At 41.4% G+C, this 26,447-nt stretch overlaps 3 protein-coding genes and 1 pseudogene across 3 annotated transcripts; all 4 read right to left on the reverse strand.

Annotated features, from left to right (window-relative positions):
• Positions 1 to 1,113: 1,113 nt before the first annotated feature.
• Positions 1,114 to 2,745, reverse strand: LOC141562069 (putative E3 ubiquitin-protein ligase TRIML1 pseudogene; annotated as a pseudogene).
• A 5,484-nt stretch (positions 2,746 to 8,229) lies between these two features.
• On the reverse strand, positions 8,230 to 9,881 carry LOC141562070 (putative E3 ubiquitin-protein ligase TRIML1). The gene has a single exon (XM_074302089.1). The coding sequence runs from the start codon at positions 9,879 to 9,881 to the stop codon at positions 8,250 to 8,252; it is 1,632 nt and encodes a 543-aa protein (XP_074158190.1). The 3' UTR covers positions 8,230 to 8,249.
• Positions 9,882 to 11,855: 1,974 nt separating this feature from the next.
• LOC141562071 (putative E3 ubiquitin-protein ligase TRIML1) lies at positions 11,856 to 17,667 on the reverse strand. Its single transcript, XM_074302090.1, has 2 exons — positions 16,258 to 17,667; positions 11,856 to 11,864 (listed from the first exon to the last, which is right to left on the reverse strand). Exons 1-2 carry the CDS (start codon positions 17,665 to 17,667, stop codon positions 11,856 to 11,858), a joined length of 1,419 nt encoding a protein of 472 aa, XP_074158191.1.
• A 1,975-nt stretch (positions 17,668 to 19,642) lies between these two features.
• Positions 19,643 to 25,423, reverse strand: LOC141562072 (putative E3 ubiquitin-protein ligase TRIML1). Its single transcript, XM_074302091.1, has 2 exons — positions 24,014 to 25,423; positions 19,643 to 19,651 (listed from the first exon to the last, which is right to left on the reverse strand). The coding sequence occupies exons 1-2, from the start codon at positions 25,421 to 25,423 to the stop codon at positions 19,643 to 19,645; spliced, it is 1,419 nt and encodes a 472-aa protein (XP_074158192.1).
• Between the last annotated feature and the right edge of the window lie 1,024 nt (positions 25,424 to 26,447).

The following is a 26,447-nucleotide window of genomic DNA, read 5'->3' on the forward strand; positions in this document are numbered from 1 at the left end:
TGTTTCCACCTCTTTTGCCCTTCCCCTCCCCAAAACAGTGGCTACAACATAAGGACCTCAACAATGCAAATGAAAAGAAGGGCCCATACAAAGACATCAAAAATGGATGTCACAAAATTAGAAAGCTCTAAAATAATTACATAATAGAGAAAAACAAGAAGATAACCCCTACTCCATGCCTTTGATGAACGGGGAGGTCAATAGATATTGCATATTATACATGCATTGAGATTTTTTTAGAGTATTTTTCTGTTTTTTTCTCTTTGAAAATTACTATTTGTTGAATCACACGATTCTCTGAAAGGATGAGAGGAAAACTGTGAGAAACTGTGATGATGTTAAAAAAAAAAAAAAGAAAAAGATTTTAATAAAAAAAATCTAGATCCTCAGATTCATGTAATACTTTACCCTTTTGAAAAATGGCCCTCATAAAAATTTGGGAAAGTAAGTGGTACAAATATTAGAAGCTGCAATTTACAAATGAGGGACCATCTCAAGTCCAAAAGGATAAGTGACTTACCAAAAGCCACACTGCTGGTCAGTGCCAGCCTGGGACTCACAGCCAGATCTCCGCCCTTTATGACCTGTGTTATTTCTCTGCAGTGCCTTCTGCTGTCTGCCAATACCATCTAGCAACCTTCAGGCTAAGGATCCCCTGAGAACCAAACATTTCTCAAGTAGATATTCCAGAGTTGTTATCTATTAGCTCCCAATGCTGTTGTAACAAACTGCCTCTAATTTGGCCATGAACGTATTTGGAAGGAAATTAATAAGTTCAAGTGACAGAAAAAATGAAAAGTGACTGACAGCTTGGATGTATAATCAAAGTAAAGGTAAAGATATTTTATATAAAAAGAAGAAAAATTTTAATTAAAACACCTTAAAGCAAAAAGTAATTTTTAGAGGATAAACTTTTTATTTGAAAGATTTTTTCTTTTTTTTTTTTTTTTTGGCTTTTGACAAATAAATAACAACTTAATATTAACTAATTAATAATAACATATTAATAAATAATAAACTTTATAATATAAGTTTAATATAACTTTATTGACATATTCAACAACAGTTCTCATGAATGGAAAGTCATTGCAGAGGTTGTTTTGGTTGCTTGGATTAGAAAATCTCATTTTGGGAACGATCATCTTCTTGAGCATTGTTCCTCCTGGGACAGATATGCAGATATCCAGAGGTGTTTTTACCCCTTGAAAAGCAAGGAGAGAAACAAGGGAGAAGGGGACCTTGAAAAGCCGTATTTGGGGGACTGTAGATTAGACTTCCATCTGCAGCATTGTAAAAAGCTACGTGCCCTCTTTCATAATCAAGGAAAATGCCCACCTTCTGAACTGGTTTGCAGGAAGGAACAGTTTGCTTTGAATGCCACAAGTGAAAGTCCCTGCCAAAGGTGAAGGCCGCCAGGGTCAGCCTGTCTCCCAGAACCTTCTGGCCATCATCCCCCTTCCTTCTGATCCGTTCCTCACAGATGCCCACCTCCCACTCCCTCTGCTCCCCCACCACCACTTCCCAGTAGTGTCTCCCTGAAGTGAACTTCTGCTTGGCCAAGACCCAGAGGGCAGAATCGAATCTCTCTGGGTTGTCGGGGACATCCTGTGGGACAGCACGGTATTCCACCCTCTGCAGGTCTTCAGACAGGGCCAGATGGGGATTGGCTGTTTGAGGGTCCAGACACAGACGTCTGTGGAAAGTCAGCAGCGTTTCTGCCATTCCGGAGACAGGGCGCATGGTCCATGTCGGGGAAGCCACCACTGGCTTCTGAAGAAGTAGCTCCTCACTCCTTCCCAATGTGCCTTTTGCCTCCTGGAGCATTTCAAGAGGAAGCTGAACAGAATTCTTCTCTATGTCTGCTGTCAGCATGTCCAGCTTGTGGATCTCTTGCTTCATTCTGGTCTTGCTCTCCTCAAATTTTGCCAGGTTGTCTGTGACTTCTTGGTCCAGCATCTGCAGGTGTTGCTTCTTTTCCTCTGACAAGAAGTGGAGCTTTTGCTCCCATTCAGACTTCACAGCCTGCTTCTGAGCCTTGAGCCCCTGCAGGGGCTGCTTCTTTGGCTTCATTAGCAGTCCAAGGTTCTTTCGGAAGGGGCTTTTCTTGTTCTCCAAATTGCCTCTTGCTTCCTGGTCTAATGTCTGCAGTTGAATCTCTTCTTCCTCCCCCAAGAACTGGTGCATTTTCTCATATTCAGACACGAGCAAGGCTTTGAGAAGGCAGCCGTCCTTCTCCCACTGCGCCTCTCGGATTTCCTCAAATCCCAATTCCATCTGAAATCTCTTCTTCTGGGTCCTTAAACTCTTGCCTGTGGCCTCGAGCTTCTCCATGCACTGAGTGACGGCCGCATCCCGGAGCAGAACTCTGTGCTTCTGGTGCTCTGGGCTTAAAAAGCAGGGTCCGCACAAGGGTCTCTGATCCTCCTCACAGAACAAGGTGTGCTGTAGGCCGTGTTTGTCACAGGTGGGCAGGTCCCCGAGGCTCTGCAGTAGGGGAGCTCTCTGCATCTTGCCAGTGTTAGCCAGATCCTGCAGCCCCCTGTCGGGGACCGTGTCTTCAAAGGCAGTGGCTGTGCTGCACACCGGGCAGGCTGTTGGAGGGCAGATGTCCTTCCAGGAGCTGGCAAGACACTCTGTGCAGAAGGTGTGGCCACACTCGAGAGTCACTGGGTCCATGAAATGGCCCAAGCACAGGGGACAGGAGGCCCCCACTCTGAGGCTTTCAAAGCAGATTTTGGCTTCCATGTTCCTAGGTTTTCTAGTCCTTTTTTCCAGAGATAATCCACTAAGGGTAGGGAACTAGTTCTTTCCCTGAGCTCTTCTGTTTTCAGAGAGAGTCAACCCAGGATGTGCAACTAGTTCTTCCCCTGAGCTCTGGCAGCCAGGAAAATGACAGGAGTCCATCTAGTGGGCTCTTTTATAGGCCTTCCCTCTTAGCCCCTCCCCTCATCTACCATCAAGGTGTCAACCTATGGCCTGATAAAGACCCCAGTTTCTCCCTAGTGAGAGTTCTCACCTGGGTGAGTTTTCACTTCTGGATTTCATTGTATTCCTGGGGCTGGGGACTCACCATGGTGTTCACACCTAGGCCATGCAGCATAGAACTGTTTTCTCCAGTTTGGCACTTTAACCAAAGGAAAACCCCAGGTCATTGCTGACTGTGTCCAAAGGATTTCAGACAACATCAAATACTGTCAGTTTTGCTGGTGTCAAGCTTCCTGCCAGGCCTCAGGGATGCCCTGCTTTCCTGCTTTGGCTCCAGTGTTCCCTGCCTGGGCCCTGGGCTGACTGGTCATTGCCCTTTCCCTGTGACCTGTGTGGTCCTGCATTGCCTAGGCATTGATGGGATCCTGTGCCTTGCAACCTCCCCCCTCCCCCATTCCAGTTTAGCATCCTTTACCTCAGTGGATGTCTTGTCTTTACTAAGTGTGAAACTTCTATTGAACCCCAGAGAGGAGAGCGCCCCAGGCTGCTCAGGGAGAATCAAACTTGTTTAGCTAAGTTACATGTTAAAGCTTCAGATCAGTCAATAGGAGGATCAAGTCATGAGTGACTGCTGTACTCATGTGCAGAATTCTATCTTTTTAAATGTATTTTGTGGTTTTATTCATCTGATTCCCCTGTGACACAAATCTGTGACACAAATATTTTACCCATTTTATAATTGTTTTGAATCATTTCTTTCTCTGTCTCTTTCTGCTGAGCTTAACCTCAGAACAGGTAATGGCTCTTGTTGGCTTATTTCATGCCCTGCTAAGACTTTTCCAGACTTTTTAAAGTACACCATCATGCCATCTGCCAAAAAGCAATCATTTTCTTTGCCTATGAATATTTCTTCCATTTATTTATATTTTGTTGTTGTTACATATGGCATCTCTAAAACAATATTTTTTTCTGGGATTATAGCAAGTTTGAGGAGAGTTAGGACCTTTTGAAAACAGTGTCCAAGCTTTTAGTTTGATTACGGTATTCAAGGAAACCAGTGATGCTTCAATGATGTCATCTCAACCTGTTTTTCAAGTCAGCTGATTTTGATGGCGGATACATTATATTTTCTTTTATTTTTCAATCCTTTGATTAATTAATTCTTAGATCTCTTGTCTCAATATCTGAATTTTGTTTGTTGAATTCTGTTTGTTTGTTTGTTTTTTTTCAGGAAATTCACTACTTTTTGAGTTTTTATTTTAAATGATTCTTCCTTTAATTTTTTTGTACTAAATCCTAGTCTTATTTCTAATTTCATCTTTTGTCTCTTGCTTAGTTCTCTAGACCCTCTTATGGCTCTTGTGATCCAGTTTTTCTTTTTGTGTTGCTTGATGTCGCATGGGTTTTGTTTTTTTTGTTTTCTCATTGAATATGGAAGAGAGGGGGAATTGTGCTTTTGGAAATGAAGTTGGAATTGAATTTTTACAAAGGACTAATCATGATTCCTCAATAGATAAGTGGTCAAAGGATATGGCTTTAAAAGTCTCCAAGGAATCATTGCAGAGTATTCCTAATCAAATTACTAGTCATAAGAGAAAAGGAAAAAAAACTTTCATGTTTCATCTCACAAGTAAAATTTGGCTAAGAGGACCAAAAAATGTCAATATGTAATGGTGGAGAAGTTATGGGATGATAGACATATTAATTTTATTGTTGGTGGAACTGTGAAATGTTGCAACCATTCGGGAAAGCAATTTGGAATTTTCCAAGTTAAGTGACTAAAATTTCAATATCCTTTGAACCAGAGGCTCCATTACAAGGCTTATAAGTGAAGAAAAACTAAAAATAAAGTCCCCACAAAGAACAAAATATTGATTGTGGTACTTTTTCTGATAACAAAGAATTAGAAATAAAATGGAAGCCCGTAGACTGTCGAATGTCTAAACAAGTTATGAAGTATTGTATAATGATATAACTATACTTTAAGGGAAATCTTTTAAGAAGTAATGACTAGGTGACAGTCAATAAAACACTGGTGCAGCAGTAAGAAGACCTGAGTTCAAATATGGCCTCCAATATTTGCTAGGTGTGTGACCCTGGGTAACAGGAAAATAAAAAATGAAAGAAAGAAGGAAGGAAGGAAAGAAAGAAGGAAGGAAGGAAAGAAAGAAAGACGGAAGGAAGGAAGGAAAGAAAGAAAGATGGAAGGAAGGAAGGAAGGAAGGAAAGAAGGAAGGAAGGAAGGAAGGAAGGAAGGGAAGAAGGAAGGAAGGAAGGAAGGAAGGAAGGAAGGAAGGAAGGAAGGAAGGAAGGAAGGAGGGAGGGAGGAAGGAAGGAAGGAAGGAAGGAAGGAAGGAAACAAGGAAGGAAGGAAGGAGGAAAGGAAGGAAGAAAGGAAGGAAGGAGGAAAGGAAGGAAGGAAGGAAGGGAAGAAGGAAGGAAGGAAGGAAGGAAGGAAGGAAGGAAGGAAGGAAGGAAGGAAGGAAGGAAGGGAGGGAGGGAGAGATGGAGGAATGGAGAAAGGGAGAAAGAAAGAGGGAGGGAGGAAAGAAAAAAGGAGTGAGGGAAGGGAGAAAGGGAGGAAGAAAGGAAAGATGAGTGTGATGAGAAATATGGGAACATATGCATGAAATGATGCAAAGTGAAGTTGTTGCAGGTGTTGTTCAGTGATTTCAGTTGTATTTGACTCCTCATGCCCCATTTGAGATTTTCTTAAAAGGAAGATACTGGGGTAGTTTGATCATTTCCTTCTCCAGTTCATTTTACAAAGGCAAATGGTTTCAGCCCAGACTCACTCAGGTAGTAAGTGTCCAATGCCAAATTTCAATTTAGGTCTTCTTGATTCCAGGCCTGGCTTTGTGCACTAACCCCCCCCCCCCCCACAAAAAAAAAAAAAAAAGTGGTTACATCAAGATCTCAAAAATGTAAATGAAAAGAAGAGCACACATAAACTCCAAAATAAATGTCACAAAATTAGAAAGCTTTAAAATGACTCCAAAATAAAGAAAAAACTACTATTACTCCATCCCTTTGAAGAAGTTGAGGTCTATAGATATTGCATATTCTTCATACATTTAGATTTTTTTTTCAGAATATTTTTCTGGCTTTTTTCATTCAAAAATACTGTATATTGAATCACATGATTCTCTGAAAGGATGAGAGGAAAACTATGAGAAATTGTTATCATATAAGAAACCAAAAGATTTTTATAAAAAATGGAAATCCTCACATTTATGAAATACTTTACCATTTTGAAAAATATCCATCATAAACATTTGGCAAAGTAAGTGTTGTAAGTATTAGGAGCTCGATTTTACAGATGAGGTCTCAGGTCCCAAAGGAGAAGTGACTTAGCATAAGCCACACAGCTAGTCAGTGCCAGACTTGGATTCACTCGGAGATCAACTAACTTTGTGACCTGTATTACAGGGCTTATAAATGAAGAAAAAATAAAATTAAGTCCCCATAAAGAACAAAATAAAGAGCCAAAAAAAAAAAGATTAAACAAGCGGCTGTTTTTCTGATAACAGAGAATTATAAACAAAATGGAAGCCCATAGATTTTGGGCTGAACAAATCATGGAGTATTAATGTAGGGGGTATAATTATACTGTAAGAAAAATATTTTAAGAAGTAATTATTATAAAGCAGCTAGGTGACAGTCAATAAAATGCTGGCTCAGGAAGACCTGAGTTAAAATATGGCCTCAAGTATTTGTTAGGTGTGTGACTCTGTGCAACAGGAAAGAAGGAAAGAAAGGAAAAAGGAAGGAAAGAAAGCAAGCAAGAGAAAGCAAGAATGAAAGAAATAAGGAAGGAGGGAAGGAAAGAAAGAAAGCAAAGAAGGAAAGAAAGAAAAGAAAAATGAAAGAAGGAGGGTAGGAAAGAAAGAAAAGAAGGAAGGAAAAAAGGAAACAATGAAAGAAAGACTGAAAGAAAGACAAGAAAAAAGGAAGGAAGGAAAGATGAGCGTGATGAATGGAAAGAAACATTGGAAGATATGCATGAAATGATGATTCAGTGATTTCAGTTGTATTTGACTCCTGAAGACTCTATTTGAGATTTTCTTAAAAAAAAAAAAAAAAAAAAAAAAAGATAGTGGGCTGGTTTGACATTTTCTTCTCTAGTTATTTTACAAAGGCAAAAGGATTAAGCCCAGACTCACTCAGGTAGAAGTGTCTAAGGCCAAATTTCAATTTCGGAATTCTTGATTCCAGGCCTGGCTTTGTGCACTATCTCTCCACCTATTTTGCCCCTCCCCTCCCCAAAACAATAGCTACAAGATAAAGACCTCAACAATGCAAATGAAAAGAAGGGCCCATATAAACATATTGAAAATGGATGTCACAAAATTAGAAAGCTCTAAAATGATTACATAATAGAGAAAAACAAGAAGACACGCCTACTCCATCCCTTTCATGAAGCAGGAGGTCAATAGATATTGCATATTGCACATGCATTGAGATTTTTTTAGAGTATTTTTCTTTCTTTTTTTCCCTTTGAAAATTACTATTTGTTGAATCACATGATTCTCAGTAGGATGAGAGGAAAACTGTGAGAAACTGTGATGATGTTAAAAAAAAAAAAGATTTTAATAAAAAATAAAATGTAGATCCTCACATTTATGTAATACTTTACCCTTTTGAAAAATGGCCCTCATAAATATTTGGGAAAGTGAGTGGTTCAATTATTAGAAGCTGCACTTTACAAATGAGGGACCATCTCAAGTCCAAAAGGATAAGTGACTTACAAAAAGCCACACTGCTGGTCAGTGCCAGCCTGGGACTCACAGCCAGATCTCCGCCCTTTATGACCTGTGTTATTTCTCTGCAGTGCCTTCTGCTGTCTGCCAATACCATCTAGCAACCTTTAGGCTAAGGATCCCCTGAGAACCAAATATTTCTCAAGTAGATATTCCAGAGTTGTTATCTATTAGCTCCCAATGCTGTTGTAACAAACTGCCTCTAATTTGGCCATGAACGTATTTGGAAGGAAATTAATAAGTTCAAGTGACAGAAAAAATGTAAAGTGACTGACAGCTTGGATGTATAATCAAAGTAAAGGTAAGGATATTTTTTCTATAAAAAGAAGAAATTTTAATTAAAACACCTTAATGCAAAAAGTAATTTTTAGAGGATAAACTTTTTATTTGAAAGATTTGTTTTTTGGCTTTTGACAATAAATAACAACTTAATATTAACTAATTAATAATAACATATTAATAAATAATAAACTCTATAATATAAGTTTAATATAACTTTATTGACAAATTCAACATGGGTTCTCATGAATGGAGTCATTGCAGAGGTTGTTTTGGTTGCTTGGATTAGAAAATCTCATTTTGGGAACGATCATCTTCTTGAGCATTGTCCCTCCTGGGACAGATAAGCAGATATCCAGAGGTGTTTTTCCCCTTTGGAAAGCAAGGAGAGAAACAAGGGAGAAGGGGACCTTGAAAAGCCTTATTTGAGGGACTGTAGATTAGAGTTCCATCTGCAGCATTGTAAAAAGCTACATGCCCTCTTTCATAATCTAGGAAAACGCCCACCTTCTGAACTGGTTTGCAGGAAGGAACAGTTTGCTTTGAATGCCACAAGTGAAAGTCCCTGCCAAAGCTGAAGGCCGCCAGGGTCAGCCTGTCTCCCAGAACCTTCTGGCCATCATCCCCCTTCCTTCTGATCCGTTCCTCACAGACGCCCACCTCCCACTCCTTCTGCTCCCCCACCACCACTTCCCAGTAGTGTCTCCCTGAAGTGAACTTCTGCTTGGCCAAGACCCAGAGGGCAGAATCGAATCTCTCTGGGTTGTCGGGGACATCCTGTGGGACAGCACGGTATTCCACCCTCTGCAGGTCTTCAGACAGGGCCAGATGGGGATTGGCTGTTTGAGGGTCCAGACACAGACGCCTGTGGAAAGTCAGCAGCGTTTCTGCCATTCCGGAGATGGGGCGCATGGTCCATGTCGGGGAAGCCACCACTGGCTTCTGAAGAAGTAGCTCCTCACTCCTTCCCAATGTGCCTTTTGCCTCCTGGAGCATTTCAAGAGGAAGCTGAACAGAATTCTTCTCTATGTCTGCTGTCAGCATGTCCAGCTTGTGGATCTCTTGCCTCATTCTGGTCTTGCTCTCCTCAAACTTGGCCAGGTTGTCTGTGACTTCTTGGTCCAGCCTCTGCAGGTGTCGCTTCTTTTCCTCTGACAAGAAGTGGAGCTTTTGCTCCCACTCAGACTTCACAGCCTGCTTCTGAGCCTTGAGCCCCTGCAGGGGCTGCTTCTTTGGCTTCATTAGCAGTCCAAGGTTCTTTCCGAAGGGGCTTTTCTTGTTCTCCAAATTGCCTCTTGCTTCCTGGTCCAATGTCTGCAGTTGAATCTCTTCTTCCTCCCCCAAGAACTGCTGCATTTTCTCATATTCAGACACGAGCAAGGCTTTGAGCAGGCGGCCGTCCTTCTCCCACTGCGCCTCTCGGATTTCCTCAAATCCCAATTCCATCTGAAATCTCTTCTTCTGGGTCCTTAAACTCTTGCCTGTGGCCTCGAGCTTCTCCATGCACTGAGTGACGGCCGCATCCAGGAGCAGAACTCTGTGCTTCTGGTGCTCTGGGCTTAAAAAGCAGGGTCCGCACAAGGGTCTCTGATCCTCCTCACAGAACAAGGTGTGCTGTAGGCCATGATTGTCACAGGTGGGCAGGTCCCCGAGGCTCTGCAATAGGGGAGCTCTCTGCATCTTGCCAGTGTTAGCCAGATCCTGCAGCCCCCTGTCGGGGACCGTGTCTTCAAAGGCAGTGGCTGTGCTGCACACCGGGCAGGCTGTTGGAGGGCAGATGTCCTTCCAGGAGCTGGCAAGACACTCTGTGCAGAAGGTGTGGCCACACTCGACAGTCACTGGGTCCATGCAATGGCCCAAGCACAGGGCACAGGAGGCCCCCACTCTGAGGCTTTCAAAGCAGATTTTGGCATCCATGTTCCTAGGTTTTCTAGTCCTTTTTTCCAGAGATAATCCACTAAGGCTAGGGAACCAGTTCTTTCCCTGAGCTCTTCTGTTTTCAGAGAGAGTCAACCCAGGATGTGCAACTAGTTCTTCCCCTGAGCTCTGGCAGCCAGGAAAATGACAGGAGTCCATCTAGTGGGCTCTTTTATAGGCCTTCCCTCTTAGCCCCTCCCCTCATCTACCATCAAGGTGTCAAGCTCTGGCCTGATAAAGACCCCAGTTTCTCCCTAGTGAGAGTTCTCACCTGGGTGAGTTTTCACTTCTGGATTTCATTGTATTCCTGGGGCTGGGGACTCACCATGGTGTTCACACCTAGGCCATGCAGCCCAGAACTGTTTTCTCCAGTTTGGCACTTTAACCAAAGGAAAACCCCAGGCCATTGCTGACTGTGTCCAAAGGATTTCAGTCACCATCAAATACTGTCAGTGGTGCTGGTGTCAAGCTTCCTGCCAGGCCCCAGGGATGCCCGGCTTTCCTGCTTTGGCTCCAGTGTTCCCTGCCTGGTCCCTGGGCTGACTGGTCATTGCCCTTTCCCTGTGACCTGTGTGGTCCTGCATTGCCTAGGCATTGATGGGATCCTGTGCCTTGCAACCTGTCCCCTCCCCCGTTCCAGTTTGTCTCTGCTCAGATTTTCAGTAGGGTTGTGACATTGCTAGTCTAGCAAAGGTGTGTATAGTTACTCCTCTTTAGCTTTCTTTAACCTTGTTCCTTCTCTTATATTTTTAGAGTTTTTATGACATGTTTCTGGAAGGTTTTTAGACAATCCTTTGGGTCCAATTATTTTCTCGGCTTAGTTGGAAGTCTGGAGCATGGCTTTTAATCAGGGACCTTTCAGCATATCTGGTCTCCTGCACATTATACATATACCACAGTACTTCTGCTTCTCCAGCCCCTCGCTTCTCCCTGAAACTCCCACCCGAAACCCGAGTTCTGATCAGTGATCTTTCACTGCGTCTACCCTACAATCCCAGCAATCATGCTACATTCCCTGGTTAGCTTCACACCGCACTGCTCTGCATGTGCCCTTTCTCATCACTCCTTCCTAACTCTATCTCTGAAAACAGTAATTAAAGCTCTACTAACAAAATATCCCTTTTTTGCTAACTTACATCTTATATCTTCCCAGTTAGAATATAAGACCCTTGAGGACAGGACTTACTATCTCCTGGGCTGCTCTGCTTAGCCTATAGTCAACACTAAATAAATGCATTTTCATTATATTATTGTTCCCTTTTTCATCCTTGAAGTTTTGTTTCTCCAGATAAAATTGGTTTTTATTTTTCCTAGTCCTCTGAAGTAACACCGTGGTCTATTTGGCACAGCACTGAAAATGTAAGTTGATTTGGACAGTATCATTTTTATTCTACTAGCATAGTCCAAATATGAGCAGTTATTATATTTTCAATTATTTATGTCTGTTTTTACTTCTGTGCAGAGGGTTTTGGCTGGGAGTAGTGCTCCCTACCTGTAACCCCTGATATTGGAAGAAGCTAAAGATGTTTTTGGTCTGCTTTAGTTGGGAGTTCTGAGATATAGCATAGTTCACCTCAGTGGATGCCTTTACAGAGTCTGAAACTGCTATTGAACCCCAGAGAGGAGAGAGCCCCAGGCTGCTGAACGAGGATCAAACTTGTTTAGCTAAGACAGTGAAATGAGGTAAAGCCTCAGATCAATCAATAGGAAGATCAAGTCATGAGTGACTGCTATACTGCTCCTGCAGGACCATAGAGAATTCTATCTTTTGTTTAAAAAGCATTTTGTCGTTTTATTCACATGATACCTCTGTGGCACAAATGTTGAACTCCCAGATACTTTATACATTTTATAGTGGTTTTCAATCGCATTTCTTTCTCTATCTCTTCCTGTTGAGGTTTGTTAGTAACTCAGAACCTTGTTGGTTTAGTTTATGCCTTGCTAAGATTATCCCAGGCTTTTCTAAGTACACCATCATGCCATCTGCCAAAAAAAGCAAGTTTGAGGGGAGTTAGGATCTTTTGCAACAGTGTCCAAGTTTTTAGTTTGATTATGGTATTCAAGGAGAGCAATGATTCTTCAACATTTTGGTAGCAGATACATTATATTTTCTTTTTGTTTTCAATGTTTTGATTAATATATTCTTATATTTCTTCTCTCACTGAATTTTGCTTGTAGAACTCTGGTTTTTTTTTTCAGGGAATCCACTACTTGAATAAAGTTTTTATTTTAAATGATACTTCCTTTAATTTTTTTTGTACTAAATCGAATCTTATTTCTAATTTCATCTTTTGTCTCTTGCTTACTTCTCTAGACACTCTTGTAACTCTTGGGATCAAGTTGTGTTGTTTTTTGCTTGATTTAAAATCTGTTTTGGTTTTTTTGCCTTCTCATTGAATATGGGAGAGAGGGGAAAAGTTAGTGCTTTTGGAACTGAAGATGATATTGAATTTTTACAAAGGACTGATCATGATTCCTCAATAGATAAGTGGTCAAAGGATATGACTTTAAAAGTTTCAATGGAATCATTGCAGAGTATTCCTAATCAAATTACTAGTCATAAGAGAAAAGAAAGAAAACTTTATCTTTCTTCTCACAAGTAAAATTTGTCTATGAGGACTAAAAAATGGCAATAGTTATTGGAGGAGGGGTTGTGGGATGATACTAATTTTATTGTTGGTGGAACTGTGAAATCCTACAGCCATTTGGGAAAGCAATTTGGAATTATCCAAGTTAAGTGACTAAATTTTCAATATCCTTTGAACCAGAGACTGCATTACAGGGCTTATAAGGGAAGAAAAAATAAAAGTAAAGTTCCCATATAGAATAAAATTATACATTGGTACTTTTTCTTATATTAAAGGATTGGAATTAAAATTGAAGTTTATAGATTGTGGAACAAACTATGGACTATTAATGTAGGGGGATATAACTATACTTTAAGAAAAACGTTTTAAGAAGTAATGATTATAAATTTCTTAGGTGACAGTCAATAGAACACTGGCCCAGGAATAAGAAAACCTGAGTTCAAAAATGGCCTCAAATATTTGCTTAGGTGCGTGAACCTGGGCAACAAGAAACTAATGAATGAAAGAAGGAAGGAAGGAAGGAAGGAAGGAAGGAAGGAAGGAAGGAAGGAAGGAAGGAAGGAAGGAAGGAAGGAAGGAAGGAAGGAAGGAAGGAAAGAGAAGGAAGGAAAGAGAAGGAAGGAAGGAAGGAAGGAAGGAAGGAAGGAAGGAAGGAAGGAAGGAAGGAAGGAAGGAAGGAAGGAAAGAGAAGGAAGGAAAGAAAAGGAAGGAAGGAAGGAAGGAAGGAAGGAAAGAGAAGGAAGGAAAGAGAAGAAAAGAAGGAAGGAAGGAAACAAGGAAGGAAGGAAGAAAGGAAGGAAGGAAGGAAGGAAGGAAGGAAGGAAGGAAGGAAGGAAGGAAGGAAGAAATGAAAGATGAGTGTGATGAGAAATATGGGAACATATGCATGAAATGATGTAAAGTGAAGTTGTTGCAGGTGTTGTTCAGTGATTTCAGTTGTATTTGACTCCTCATGCCCCATTTGAGATTTTCTTAAAAGGAAGATACTGGGGTAGTTTGTCATTTCCTTCTCCAGTTCATTTTACAAAGGCAAATGGTTTCAGCCCAGACTCACTCAGGTAGTAAGTGTCTAATGCCAAATTTCAATTTAGGTCTTCTTGATTCCAGGCCTGGCTTTGTGCACTAACCCCCCACCCACCCCCCCGCCAAAAAAAAAAAAAAAAGTGGTTACATCATGATCTCAAAAATGTAAATGAAAAGAAGAGCACACATAAACTCAAAAATAAATGTCACAAAATTAGAAAGCTTTAAAACGACTCCAAAATAAAGAAAAAACTACTATTACTCCATCCCTTTGAAGAAGTGGGAGGTCTATAGATATTGCATATTCTTCATACATTTAGATTTTTTTTTTCAGAATATTTTTCTGGCTTTTTTCTTTGAAAAATACTGTATATTGAATCGCATTTGATTCTCTGAAAGGATGAGAGGAAAACTATGAGAAATTGTTATCATATAAGAAACCAAAAGATTTTTATAAAAAATGGAAATCCTCACATTTATGAAATATTTTACCATTCTGAAAAATATCCATCATAAACATTTGGCAAAGTAAGTGGTATAAGTATTAGGAGCTCGATTTTACAGATGAGGTCTCAGGTCCCAAAGGAGAAGTGACTTAGCATAAGCCACACAGCTAGTCAGTGCCAGACTTGGATTCACACTGAGATCAACTAACTTTGTGACCTGTATTACAGGGCTTATAAATGAAGAAAAAATAAAAATAAAGTCCCCATAAAGAACAAAATAAAGAGCCAAAAAAAAAAAAGATTAAACAAGCGGCTGTTTTTCTGATAACAGAGAATTATAAACAAAATGGAAGCCCATAGATTTTGGGCTGAACAAATCATGGAGTATTAATGTAGGGGGTATAATTATAGTGTAAGAAAAATATTTTAAGAAGTAATTATTATAAAGCAGCTAGGTGACAGTCAATAAAATGCTGGCTCAGGAAGACCTGAGTTAAAATATGGCCTCAAGTATTTGTTAGGTGTGTGACCCTGTGCAACAGGAAAGAAGGAAAGAAAGGAGAAAGGAAGGAAAGAAAGCAAGCAAGCAAGAAAGCAAGAATGAAAGAAATAAGGAAGGAGGGAAGGAAAGAATGAAAAAAAGAAGAATGAAAGAAGGAGGGTAGGAAAGAAAGAAAAGAAGGAAGGAAAAAAGGAAAGAATGAAAGAAAGAAAAAAAGATAAGAAAGAAAAAAGGAAGGAAAGATGAGCTTGATGAATGGAAAGAAACATTGGAAGATATGCATGAAATGATGATTCAGTGATTTCAGTTGTATTTGACTCCTCAAGACCCTATTTGAGATTTTCTTTTTAAAAAAAAAAGATAGACGGCTGGTTTGACATTTTCTTCTCTAGTTACTTTACAAAGGTCAAAGGATTAAGCCCAGACTCACTCTGGTAGAAGTGTCTAAGGCCAAATTTCAGTTTCAGTCTTCTTGATTCCAGGCCTGGCTTTGTGCACTATATCTCCACCTATTTTGCCCCTCCCCTCCCCAAAAGAGTGGCTACAACATAAAGACCTCAACAATGCAAATGAAAAGAAGGGCCCATACAAAGCCATCAAAAATGGATGTCACAAAATTAGAAAGCTCTAAAATGATTACATAATAGAAAAAAACAAGAAGACACGCCTACTCCATCCCTTTGATGAACTGGGCGGTCAATAGATATTGCATATTACACATGCATTGAGATTTTTTTAGAGTATTTTTCTTTTTTTTTTTCCCCTTTGAAAATTACTATTTGTTGAATCACATGATTCTCTGAAAGGATGAGAGGGAAACTGTGAGAAACTGTGAGGATGTTAAAAAAAAAAAAAAGATTTTAATAAAAAAAATGTAGATCCTCACATTTATGTAATACTTTACCCTTTTGAAAAATGGCCCTCATAAATATTTGGGAAAGTGAGTGGTTCAATTATTAGAAGCTGCACTTTACAAATGAGGGACCATCTCAAGTCCAAAAGGATAAGTGACTTACAAAAAGCCACACTGCTGGTCAGTGCCAGCCTGGGACTCACAGCCAGATCTCCGCCCTTTATGACCTGTGTTATTTCTCTGCAGTGCCTTGTGCTGTCTGCCAATACCATCTAGCAACCTTTAGGCTAAGGATCCCCTGAGAACCAAACATTTCTCAAGTAGATATTGCAGAGTTGTTATCTATTAGCTCCCAATGCTGTTGTAACAAACTGCCTCTAATTTGGCCATGAACGTATTTGGAAGGAAATTAATAAGTTCAAGTGACAGAAAAAAATGTAAAGTGACTGACAGCTTGGATGTATAATCAAAGTAAAGGTAAGGATATTTTCTATAAAAAGAAGAAAATTTTAATTAAAACACCTTAATGCAAAAAGTAATATTTAGAGGATGAACTTTTTATTTGAAAGATTTTTTTTTTTGGCTTTTGACAATAAATAACAACTTAATATTAACTAATTAATATTAACATATTAATAATTAATAAACTTTATAATATAAGTTTAATATAACTTTATTGACAAATTCAACAAGGGTTCTCATGAATGGAAAGTCATTGCAGAGGTTGTTTTGGTTGCTTGGATTAGAAAATCTCATTTTAGGAACGATCATCTTCTTGAGCATTGTCCCTCCTGGGACAGATAAGCAGATATCCAGAGGTGTTTTTCCCCCTTGGAAAGCAAGGAGAGAAACAAGGGAGAAGGGGACCTTGAAAAGCCGTATTTGGGGGACTGTAGATTAGAGTTCCATCTGCAGCATTGTAAAAAGCTACGTGCCCTCTTTCATAATCTAGGAAAACGCCCACCTTCTGAACTGGTTTGCAGGAAGGAACAGTTTGCTTTGAATGCCACAAGTGAAAGTCCCTGCCAAAGGTGAAGGCCGCCAGGGTCAGCCTGTCTCCCAGAACCTTCTGGCCACCATCCCCCTTCCTTCTGATCCGTTCCTCACAGACGCCCACCTCCCACTCCCTCTGCTCCCCCACCACCACTTCCCAGTAGTGTCTCCCTGAAGTGAACTTTTGCTTGGCCAAGACCCAGAGGGCAGAATCGAATCTCTCTGGGTTGTCGGGGACATCCTGTGGGACAGCACGGTATTCCACCCTCTGCAGATCTTCAGACAGGGCCAGATGGGGATTGGCTGTTTGAGGGTCCAGACACAGACGCCTGTGGAAAGTCAGCAGCGTTTCTGCCATTCCGGAGACGGGGCGCATGGTCCATGTCGGGGAAGCCACCACTGGCTTCTGAAGAAGTAGCTCCTCACTCCTTCCCAATGTGCCTTTTGCCTCCTGGAGCATTTCAAGAGGAAGCTGAACAGAATTCTTCTCTATGTCTGCTATCAGCATGTCCAGCTTGTGGATCTCTTGCTTCATTCTGGTCTTGCTCTCCTCAAACTTGGCCAGGTTGTCTGTGACTTCTTGGTCCAGCCTCTGCAGGTGTCGCTTCTTTTCCTCTGACAAGAAGTGGAGCTTTTGCTCCCACTCAGACTTCACAGCCTGCTTGTGAGCCTCGAGCCCCTGCAGGGGCTGCTTCTTTGGCTTCATTAGCAGTCCAAGGTTCTTTTGGAAGGGGCTTTTCTTGTTCTCCAAATTGCCTCTTGCTTCCTGGTCTAATGTCTGCAGTTGAATCTCTTCTTCCTCCCCCAAGAACTGCTGCATTTTCTCATATTCAGACAAGAGCAAGGCTTTGAGAAGGCGGCCGTCCTTCTCCCACTGCGCCTCTCGGATTTCCTCAAATCCCAATTCCATCTGAAATCTCTTCTTCTGGGTCCTTAAACTCTTGCCTGTGGCCTCGAGCTTCTCCATGCACTGAGTGACGGCCGCATCCAGGAGCAGAACTCTGTGCTTCTGGTGCTCTGGGCTTAAAAAGCAGGGTCCGCACAAGGGTCTCTGATCCTCCTCACAGAACAAGGTGTGCTGTAGGCCGTGTTTGTCACAGGTGGGCAGGTCCCCGAGGCTCTGCAGTAGGGGAGCTCTCTGCATCTTGCCAGTGTTAGCCAGATCCTGCAGCCCCCTGTCGGGGACCGTGTCTTCCAAGGCAGTGGCTGTGCTGCACACCGGGCAGGCTGTTGGAGGGCAGATGTCCTTCCAGGAGCTGGCAAGACACTCTGTGCAGAAGGTGTGGCCACACTCGAAAGTCACTGGGTCCATGCAATGGCCCAAGCACAGGGGACAGGAGGCCCCCACTCTGAGGCTTTCAAAGCAGATTTTGGCATCCATGTTCCTAGGTTTTCTAGTCCTTTTTTCCAGAGATAATCCACTAAGGCTAGGGAACTAGTTCTTTCCCTGAGCTCTTCTGTTTTCAGAGAGAGTCAACCCAGTATGTGCAACTAGATCTTCCCCTGAGCTCTGGCAGCCAGGAAAATGACAGGAGTCCATCTATTGGGCTCTTTTATAGGCCTTCCCTCTTAGCCCCTCCCCTCATCTATCATCAAGGTGTCAACCTCTGGCCTGATAAAGACCCCAGTTTCTCCCTAGTGAGAGTTCTCACCTGGGTGAGTTTTCACTTCTGGATTTCATTGTATTCCTGGGGCTGGGGACTCACCAGGGTGCTCACCCCTAGGCCATGCAGCCCAGAACTGTTTTCTCCAGTTTGGCACTTTAACCAAAGGAAAACCCCAGGCCATTGCTGACTGTGTCCAAAGGATTTCAGACACCATCAAACACTGTCAGTGGTGCTGGTGTCAAGCTTCCTGCCAGGCCCCAGGGATGCCCGGCTTTCCTGCTTTGGCTCCAGTGTTCCCTGCCTGGTCCCTGGGCTGACTGGTCATTGCCCTTTCCCTGTGACCTGTGTGGTCCTGCATTGCCTAGGCATTGATGGGATCCTGTGCCTTGCAACCTGTCCCCTCCCCCGTTCCAGTTTGTCCCTGCTCAGATTTTCAGTAGGATTGTGACATTGCTAGTCTAGCAAAGGTGTTTATAGTTACTCCTCTTTAGCTTTCTTTAACCTTGTTCCTTCTCTTATATTTTTAGAGTTTTTATGACATGTTTCTGGAAGGTTTTTAGACAATCCTTTGGGTCCTATTATTTCATCGGCTTAGTTGGAAGTCTGGAGCATAGGCTTTTAATCAGGGACCTTTCAGCATATCTGGTCTCCTGCACATTATACATATACCACAGTACTTCCGCTTCTCCAGCCCCTCGCTTCTCCCTGAAACTCCCACCCGAAACCCGAGTTCTGATCAGTGATCTTTCACTGCGTCTACCCTACAATCCCACCAATCATGCTACATTCCCTGGTTAGCTTCACACCGCACTGCTCTGCATGTGCCCTTTCTCATCACTCCTTCCTAACTCTATCTCTGAAAACAGTAATTAAAGCTCTACTAACAAAATATCCCTTTTTTGCTAACTTACATCTTATATCTTCCCAGTTAGAATATAAGACCCTTGAGGACAGGACTTACTATCTCCTGGGCTGCTCTGCTTAGCCTATAGTCAACACTAAATAAATGCATTTTCATTATATTATTGTTCCCTTTTTCATCCTTGAAGTTTTGTTTCTCCAGATAAAATTGGTTTTTATTTTTCCTAGTCCTCTGAAGTAACACCGTGGTCTATTTGGCACAGCACTGAAAATGTAAGTTGATTTGGACAGTATCATTTTTATTCTACTAGCATAGTCCAAATATGAGCAGTTATTATATTTTCAATTATTTATGTCTGTTTTTACTTCTGTGCAGAGGGTTTTGGCTGGGAGTAGTGCTCCCTACCTGTAACCCCTGATATTGGAAGAAGCTAAAGATGTTTTTGGTCTGCTTTAGTTGGGAGTTCTGAGATATAGCATAGTTCACCTCAGTGGATGCCTTTACAGAGTCTGAAACTGCTATTGAACCCCAGGGAGGAGAGAGCCCCAGGCTGCTGAACGAGGATCAAACTTGTTTAGCTAAGACAGTGAAATGAGGTAAAGCCTCAGATCAATCAATAGGAAGATCAAGTCATGAGTGACTGCTATACTGCTCCTGCAGGACCATAGAGAATTCTATCTTTTGTTTAAAAAGCATTTTGTCGTTTTATTCACATGATACCTCTGTGGCACAAATGTTGAACTCCCAGATACTTTATACATTTTATAGTGGTTTTCAATCGCATTTCTTTCTCTATCTCTTCCTGTTGAGGTTTGTTAGTAACTCAGAACCTTGTTGGTTTAGTTTATGCCTTGCTAAGATTATCCCAGGCTTTTCTAAGTACACCATCATGCCATCTGCCAAAAAAAGCAAGTTTGAGGGGAGTTAGGATCTTTTGCAACAGTGTCCAAGTTTTTAGTTTGATTATGGTATTCAAGGAAAGCAATGATTCTTCAACATTTTGGTAGCAGATACATTATATTTTCTTTTTGTTTTCAATGTTTTGATTAATATATTCTTATATTTCTTCTCTCACTGAATTTTGCTTGTAGAACTCTGGTTTTTTTTTTCAGGGAATCCACTACTTGAATAAAGTTTTTATTTTAAATGATACTTCCTTTAATTTTTTTTGTACTAAATCGAATCTTATTTCTAATTTCATCTTTTGTCTCTTGCTTACTTCTCTAGACACTCTTGTAACTCTTGGGATCAAGTTGTGTTGTTTTTTGCTTGATTTAAAATCTGTTTTGGTTTTTTTGCCTTCTCATTGAATATGGGAGAGAGGGGAAAAGTTAGTGCTTTTGGAACTGAAGATGATATTGAATTTTTACAAAGGACTGATCATGATTCCTCAATAGATAAGTGGTCAAAGGATATGACTTTAAAAGTTTCAATGGAATCATTGCAGAGTATTCCTAATCAAATTACTAGTCATAAGAGAAAAGAAAGAAAACTTTATCTTTCTTCTCACAAGTAAAATTTGTCTATGAGGACTAAAAAATGGCAATAGTTATTGGAGGAGGGGTTGTGGGATGATACTAATTTTATTGTTGGTGGAACTGTGAAATCCTACAGCCATTTGGGAAAGCAATTTGGAATTATCCAAGTTAAGTGACTAAATTTTCAATATCCTTTGAACCAGAGACTGCATTACAGGGCTTATAAGGGAAGAAAAAATAAAAGTAAAGTTCCCATATAGAATAAAATTATACATTGGTACTTTTTCTTATATTAAAGGATTGGAATTAAAATTGAAGTTTATAGATTGTGGAACAAACTATGGACTATTAATGTAGGGGGATATAACTATACTTTAAGAAAAACGTTTTAAGAAGTAATGATTATAAATTTCTTAGGTGACAGTCAATAGAACACTGGCCCAGGAATAAGAAAACCTGAGTTCAAAAATGGCCTCAAATATTTGCTTAGGTGCGTGAACCTGGGCAACAAGAAACTAATGAATGAAAGAAGGAAGGAAGGAAGGAAGGAAGGAAGGAAGGAAGGAAGGAAGGAAGGAAGGAAGGAAGGAAAGAGAAGGAAGGAAAGAGAAGGAAGGAAGGAAGGAAGGAAGGAAGGAAGGAAGGAAGGAAGGAAGGAAGGAAGGAAGGAAGGAAGGAAGGAAGGAAAGAGAAGGAAGGAAAGAGAAGGAAGGAAGGAAGGAAGGAAGGAAGGAAAGAGAAGGAAGGAAAGAGAAGGAAAGAAGGAAGGAAGGAAATAAGGAAGGAAGGAAGAAAGGAAGGAAGGAAGGAAGGAAGAAAGGAAGGAAGGAAGGAAGAAATGAAAGATGAGTGTGATGAGAAATATGGGAACATATGCATGAAATGATGTAAAGTGAAGTTGTTGCAGGTGTTGTTCAGTGATTTCAGTTGTATTTGACTCCTCATGCCCCATTTGAGATTTTCTTAAAAGGAAGATACTGGGGTAGTTTGTCATTTCCTTCTCCAGTTCATTTTACAAAGGCAAATGGTTTCAGCCCAGACTCACTCAGGTAGTAAGTGTCTAATGCCAAATTTCAATTTAGGTCTTCTTGATTCCAGGCCTGGCTTTGTGCACTAACCCCCCACCCACCCCCCCGCCAAAAAAAAAAAAAAAAAGTGGTTACATCATGATCTCAAAAATGTAAATGAAAAGAAGAGCACACATAAACTCAAAAATAAATGTCACAAAATTAGAAAGCTTTAAAACGACTCCAAAATAAAGAAAAAACTACTATTACTCCATCCCTTTGAAGAAGTGGGAGGTCTATAGATATTGCATATTCTTCATACATTTAGATTTTTTTTTTCAGAATATTTTTCTGGCTTTTTTCTTTGAAAAATACTGTATATTGAATCGCATTTGATTCTCTGAAAGGATGAGAGGAAAACTATGAGAAATTGTTATCATATAAGAAACCAAAAGATTTTTATAAAAAATGGAAATCCTCACATTTATGAAATACTTTACCATTCTGAAAAATATCCATCATAAACATTTGGCAAAGTAAGTGGTATAAGTATTAGGAGCTCGATTTTACAGATGAGGTCTCAGGTCCCAAAGGAGAAGTGACTTAGCATAAGCCACACAGCTAGTCAGTGCCAGACTTGGATTCACACTGAGATCAACTAACTTTGTGACCTGTATTACAGGGCTTATAAATGAAGAAAAAATAAAAATAAAGTCCCCATAAAGAACAAAATAAAGAGCCAAAAAAAAAAAAGATTAAACAAGCGGCTGTTTTTCTGATAACAGAGAATTATAAACAAAATGGAAGCCCATAGATTTTGGGCTAAACAAATCATGGAGTATTAATGTAGGGGGTATAATTATAGTGTAAGAAAAATATTTTAAGAAGTAATTATTATAAAGCAGCTAGGTGACAGTCAATAAAATGCTGGCTCAGGAAGACCTGAGTTAAAATATGGCCTCAAGTATTTGTTAGGTGTGTGACCCTGTGCAACAGGAAAGAAGGAAAGAAAGGAGAAAGGAAGGAAAGAAAGCAAGCAAGCAAGAAAGCAAGAATGAAAGAAATAAGGAAGGAGGGAAGGAAAGAATGAAAAAAAGAAGAATGAAAGAAGGAGGGTAGGAAAGAAAGAAAAGAAGGAAGGAAAAAAGGAAAGAATGAAAGAAAGAAAAAAAGATAAGAAAGAAAAAAGGAAGGAAAGATGAGCTTGATGAATGGAAAGAAACATTGGAAGATATGCATGAAATGATGATTCAGTGATTTCAGTTGTATTTGACTCCTCAAGACCCTATTTGAGATTTTCTTTTTAAAAAAAAAAGATAGACGGCTGGTTTGACATTTTCTTCTCTAGTTACTTTACAAAGGTCAAAGGATTAAGCCCAGACTCACTCTGGTAGAAGTGTCTAAGGCCAAATTTCAGTTTCAGTCTTCTTGATTCCAGGCCTGGCTTTGTGCACTATATCTCCACCTATTTTGCCCCTCCCCTCCCCAAAAGAGTGGCTACAACATAAAGACCTCAACAATGCAAATGAAAAGAAGGGCCCATACAAAGCCATCAAAAATGGATGTCACAAAATTAGAAAGCTCTAAAATGATTACATAATAGAAAAAAACAAGAAGACACGCCTACTCCATCCCTTTGATGAACTGGGCGGTCAATAGATATTGCATATTACACATGCATTGAGATTTTTTTAGAGTATTTTTCTTTTTTTTTTTCCCCTTTGAAAATTACTATTTGTTGAATCACATGATTCTCTGAAAGGATGAGAGGGAAACTGTGAGAAACTGTGAGGATGTTAAAAAAAAAAAAAAGATTTTAATAAAAAAAATGTAGATCCTCACATTTATGTAATACTTTACCCTTTTGAAAAATGGCCCTCATAAATATTTGGGAAAGTGAGTGGTTCAATTATTAGAAGCTGCACTTTACAAATGAGGGACCATCTCAAGTCCAAAAGGATAAGTGACTTACAAAAAGCCACACTGCTGGTCAGTGCCAGCCTGGGACTCACAGCCAGATCTCCGCCCTTTATGACCTGTGTTATTTCTCTGCAGTGCCTTGTGCTGTCTGCCAATACCATCTAGCAACCTTTAGGCTAAGGATCCCCTGAGAACCAAACATTTCTCAAGTAGATATTGCAGAGTTGTTATCTATTAGCTCCCAATGCTGTTGTAACAAACTGCCTCTAATTTGGCCATGAACGTATTTGGAAGGAAATTAATAAGTTCAAGTGACAGAAAAAAATGTAAAGTGACTGACAGCTTGGATGTATAATCAAAGTAAAGGTAAGGATATTTTCTATAAAAAGAAGAAAATTTTAATTAAAACACCTTAATGCAAAAAGTAATATTTAGAGGATGAACTTTTTATTTGAAAGATTTTTTTTTTTGGCTTTTGACAATAAATAACAACTTAATATTAACTAATTAATATTAACATATTAATAATTAATAAACTTTATAATATAAGTTTAATATAACTTTATTGACAAATTCAACAAGGGTTCTCATGAATGGAAAGTCATTGCAGAGGTTGTTTTGGTTGCTTGGATTAGAAAATCTCATTTTAGGAACGATCATCTTCTTGAGCATTGTCCCTCCTGGGACAGATAAGCAGATATCCAGAGGTGTTTTTCCCCCTTGGAAAGCAAGGAGAGAAACAAGGGAGAAGGGGACCTTGAAAAGCCTTATTTGGGGGACTGTAGATTAGAGTTCCATCTGCAGCATTGTAAAAAGCTACGTGCCCTCTTTCATAATCTAGGAAAACGCCCACCTTCTGAACTGGTTTGCAGGAAGGAACAGTTTGCTTTGAATGCCACAAGTGAAAGTCCCTGCCAAAGGTGAAGGCCGCCAGGGTCAGCCTGTCTCCCAGAACCTTCTGGCCACCATCCCCCTTCCTTCTGATCCGTTCCTCACAGACGCCCACCTCCCACTCCCTCTGCTCCCCCACCACCACTTCCCAGTAGTGTCTCCCTGAAGTGAACTTTTGCTTGGCCAAGACCCAGAGGGCAGAATCGAATCTCTCTGGGTTGTCGGGGACATCCTGTGGGACAGCACGGTATTCCACCCTCTGCAGGTCTTCAGACAGGGCCAGATGGGGATTGGCTGTTTGAGGGTCCAGACACAGACGCCTGTGGAAAGTCAGCAGCGTTTCTGCCATTCCGGAGACGGGGCGCATGGTCCATGTCGGGGAAGCCACCACTGGCTTCTGAAGAAGTAGCTCCTCACTCCTTCCCAATGTGCCTTTTGCCTCCTGGAGCATTTCAAGAGGAAGCTGAACAGAATTCTTCTCTATGTCTGCTATCAGCATGTCCAGCTTGTGGATCTCTTGCTTCATTCTGGTCTTGCTCTCCTCAAACTTGGCCAGGTTGTCTGTGACTTCTTGGTCCAGCCTCTGCAGGTGTTGCTTCTTTTCCTCTGACAAGAAGTGGAGCTTTTGCTCCCACTCAGACTTCACAGCCTGCTTCTGAGCCTCGAGCCCCTGCAGGGGCTGCTTCTTTGGCTTCATTAGCAGTCCAAGGTTCTTTCGGAAGGGGCTTTTCTTGTTCTCCAAATTGCCTCTTGCTTCCCGGTCTAATGTCTGCAGTTGTATCTCTTCTTCCTCCCCCAAGAACTGGTGCATTTTCTCATATTCAGACAAGAGCAAGGCTTTGAGCAGGCGGCCGTCCTTCTCCCACTGCGCCTCCCGGATTTCCTCAAATCCCAATTCCATCTGAAATCTCTTCTTCTGGGTCCTTAAACTCTTGCCTGTGGCCTCGAGCTTCTCCATGCACTGAGTGACGGCCGCATCCAGGAGCAGAACTCTGTGCTTCTGGTGCTCTGGGCTTAAAAAGCAGGGTCCGCACAAGGGTCTCTGATCCTCCTCACAGAACAAGGTGTGCTGTAGGCCGTGTTTGTCACAGGTGGGCAGGTCCCCGAGGCTCTGCAGTAGGGGAGCTCTCTGCATCTTGCCAGTGTTAGCCAGATCCTGCAGCCCCCTGTCGGGGACCGTGTCTTCCAAGGCAGTGGCTGTGCTGCACACCGGGCAGGCTGTTGGAGGGCAGATGTCCTTCCAGGAGCTGGCAAGACACTCTGTGCAGAAGGTGTGGCCACACTCGAAAGTCACTGGGTCCATGCAATGGCCCAAGCACAGGGGACAGGAGGCCCCCACTCTGAGGCTTTCAAAGCAGATTTTGGCATCCATGTTCCTAGGTTTTCTAGTCCTTTTTTCCAGAGATAATCCACTAAGGCTAGGGAACTAGTTCTTTCCCTGAGCTCTTCTGTTTTCAGAGAGAGTCAACCCAGTATGTGCAACTAGATCTTCCCCTGAGCTCTGGCAGCCAGGAAAATGACAGGAGTCCATCTATTGGGCTCTTTTATAGGCCTTCCCTCTTAGCCCCTCCCCTCATCTATCATCAAGGTGTCAACCTCTGGCCTGATAAAGACCCCAGTTTCTCCCTAGTGAGAGTTCTCACCTGGGTGAGTTTTCACTTCTGGATTTCATTGTATTCCTGGGGCTGGGGACTCACCAGGGTGCTCACCCCTAGGCCATGCAGCCCAGAACTGTTTTCTCCAGTTTGGCACTTTAACCAAAGGAAAACCCCAGGCCATTGCTGACTGTGTCCAAAGGATTTCAGACACCATCAAACACTGTCAGTGGTGCTGGTGTCAAGCTTCCTGCCAGGCCCCAGGGATGCCCGGCTTTCCTGCTTTGGCTCCAGTGTTCCCTGCCTGGTCCCTGGGCTGACTGGTCATTGCCCTTTCCCTGTGACCTGTGTGGTCCTGCATTGCCTAGGCATTGATGGGATCCTGTGCCTTGCAACCTGTCCCCTCCCCCGTTCCAGTTTGTCCCTGCTCAGATTTTCAGTAGGATTGTGACATTGCTAGTCTAGCAAAGGTGTTTATAGTTACTCCTCTTTAGCTTTCTTTAACCTTGTTCCTTCTCTTATATTTTTAGAGTTTTTATGACATGTTTCTGGAAGGTTTTTAGACAATCCTTTGGGTCCTATTATTTCATCGGCTTAGTTGGAAGTCTGGAGCATGGCTTTTAATCAGGGACCTTTCAGCATATCTGGTCTCCTGCACATTATACATATACCACAGTACTTCCGCTTCTCCAGCCCCTCGCTTCTCCCTGAAACTCCCACCCGAAACCCGAGTTCTGATCAGTGATCTTTCACTGCGTCTACCCTACAATCCCACCAATCATGCTACATTCCCTGGTTAGC

Source organism: Sminthopsis crassicaudata, chromosome 3 (genome assembly GCF_048593235.1).
Source record: "Sminthopsis crassicaudata isolate SCR6 chromosome 3, ASM4859323v1, whole genome shotgun sequence".
Taxonomy (NCBI): Eukaryota; Metazoa; Chordata; class Mammalia; order Dasyuromorphia; family Dasyuridae; genus Sminthopsis; species Sminthopsis crassicaudata.

Coding starts and splice junctions, on each gene's coding strand:
- LOC141562071 (XM_074302090.1), bottom strand. CDS start 17,667: ATGGATGCCAAAATCTGCTTTGAAAGCCTCAGAGTGGGGGCCTCCTGT.
- LOC141562072 (XM_074302091.1), bottom strand. CDS start 25,423: ATGGATGCCAAAATCTGCTTTGAAAGCCTCAGAGTGGGGGCCTCCTGT.
- LOC141562070 (XM_074302089.1), bottom strand. CDS start 9,881: ATGGATGCCAAAATCTGCTTTGAAAGCCTCAGAGTGGGGGCCTCCTGT.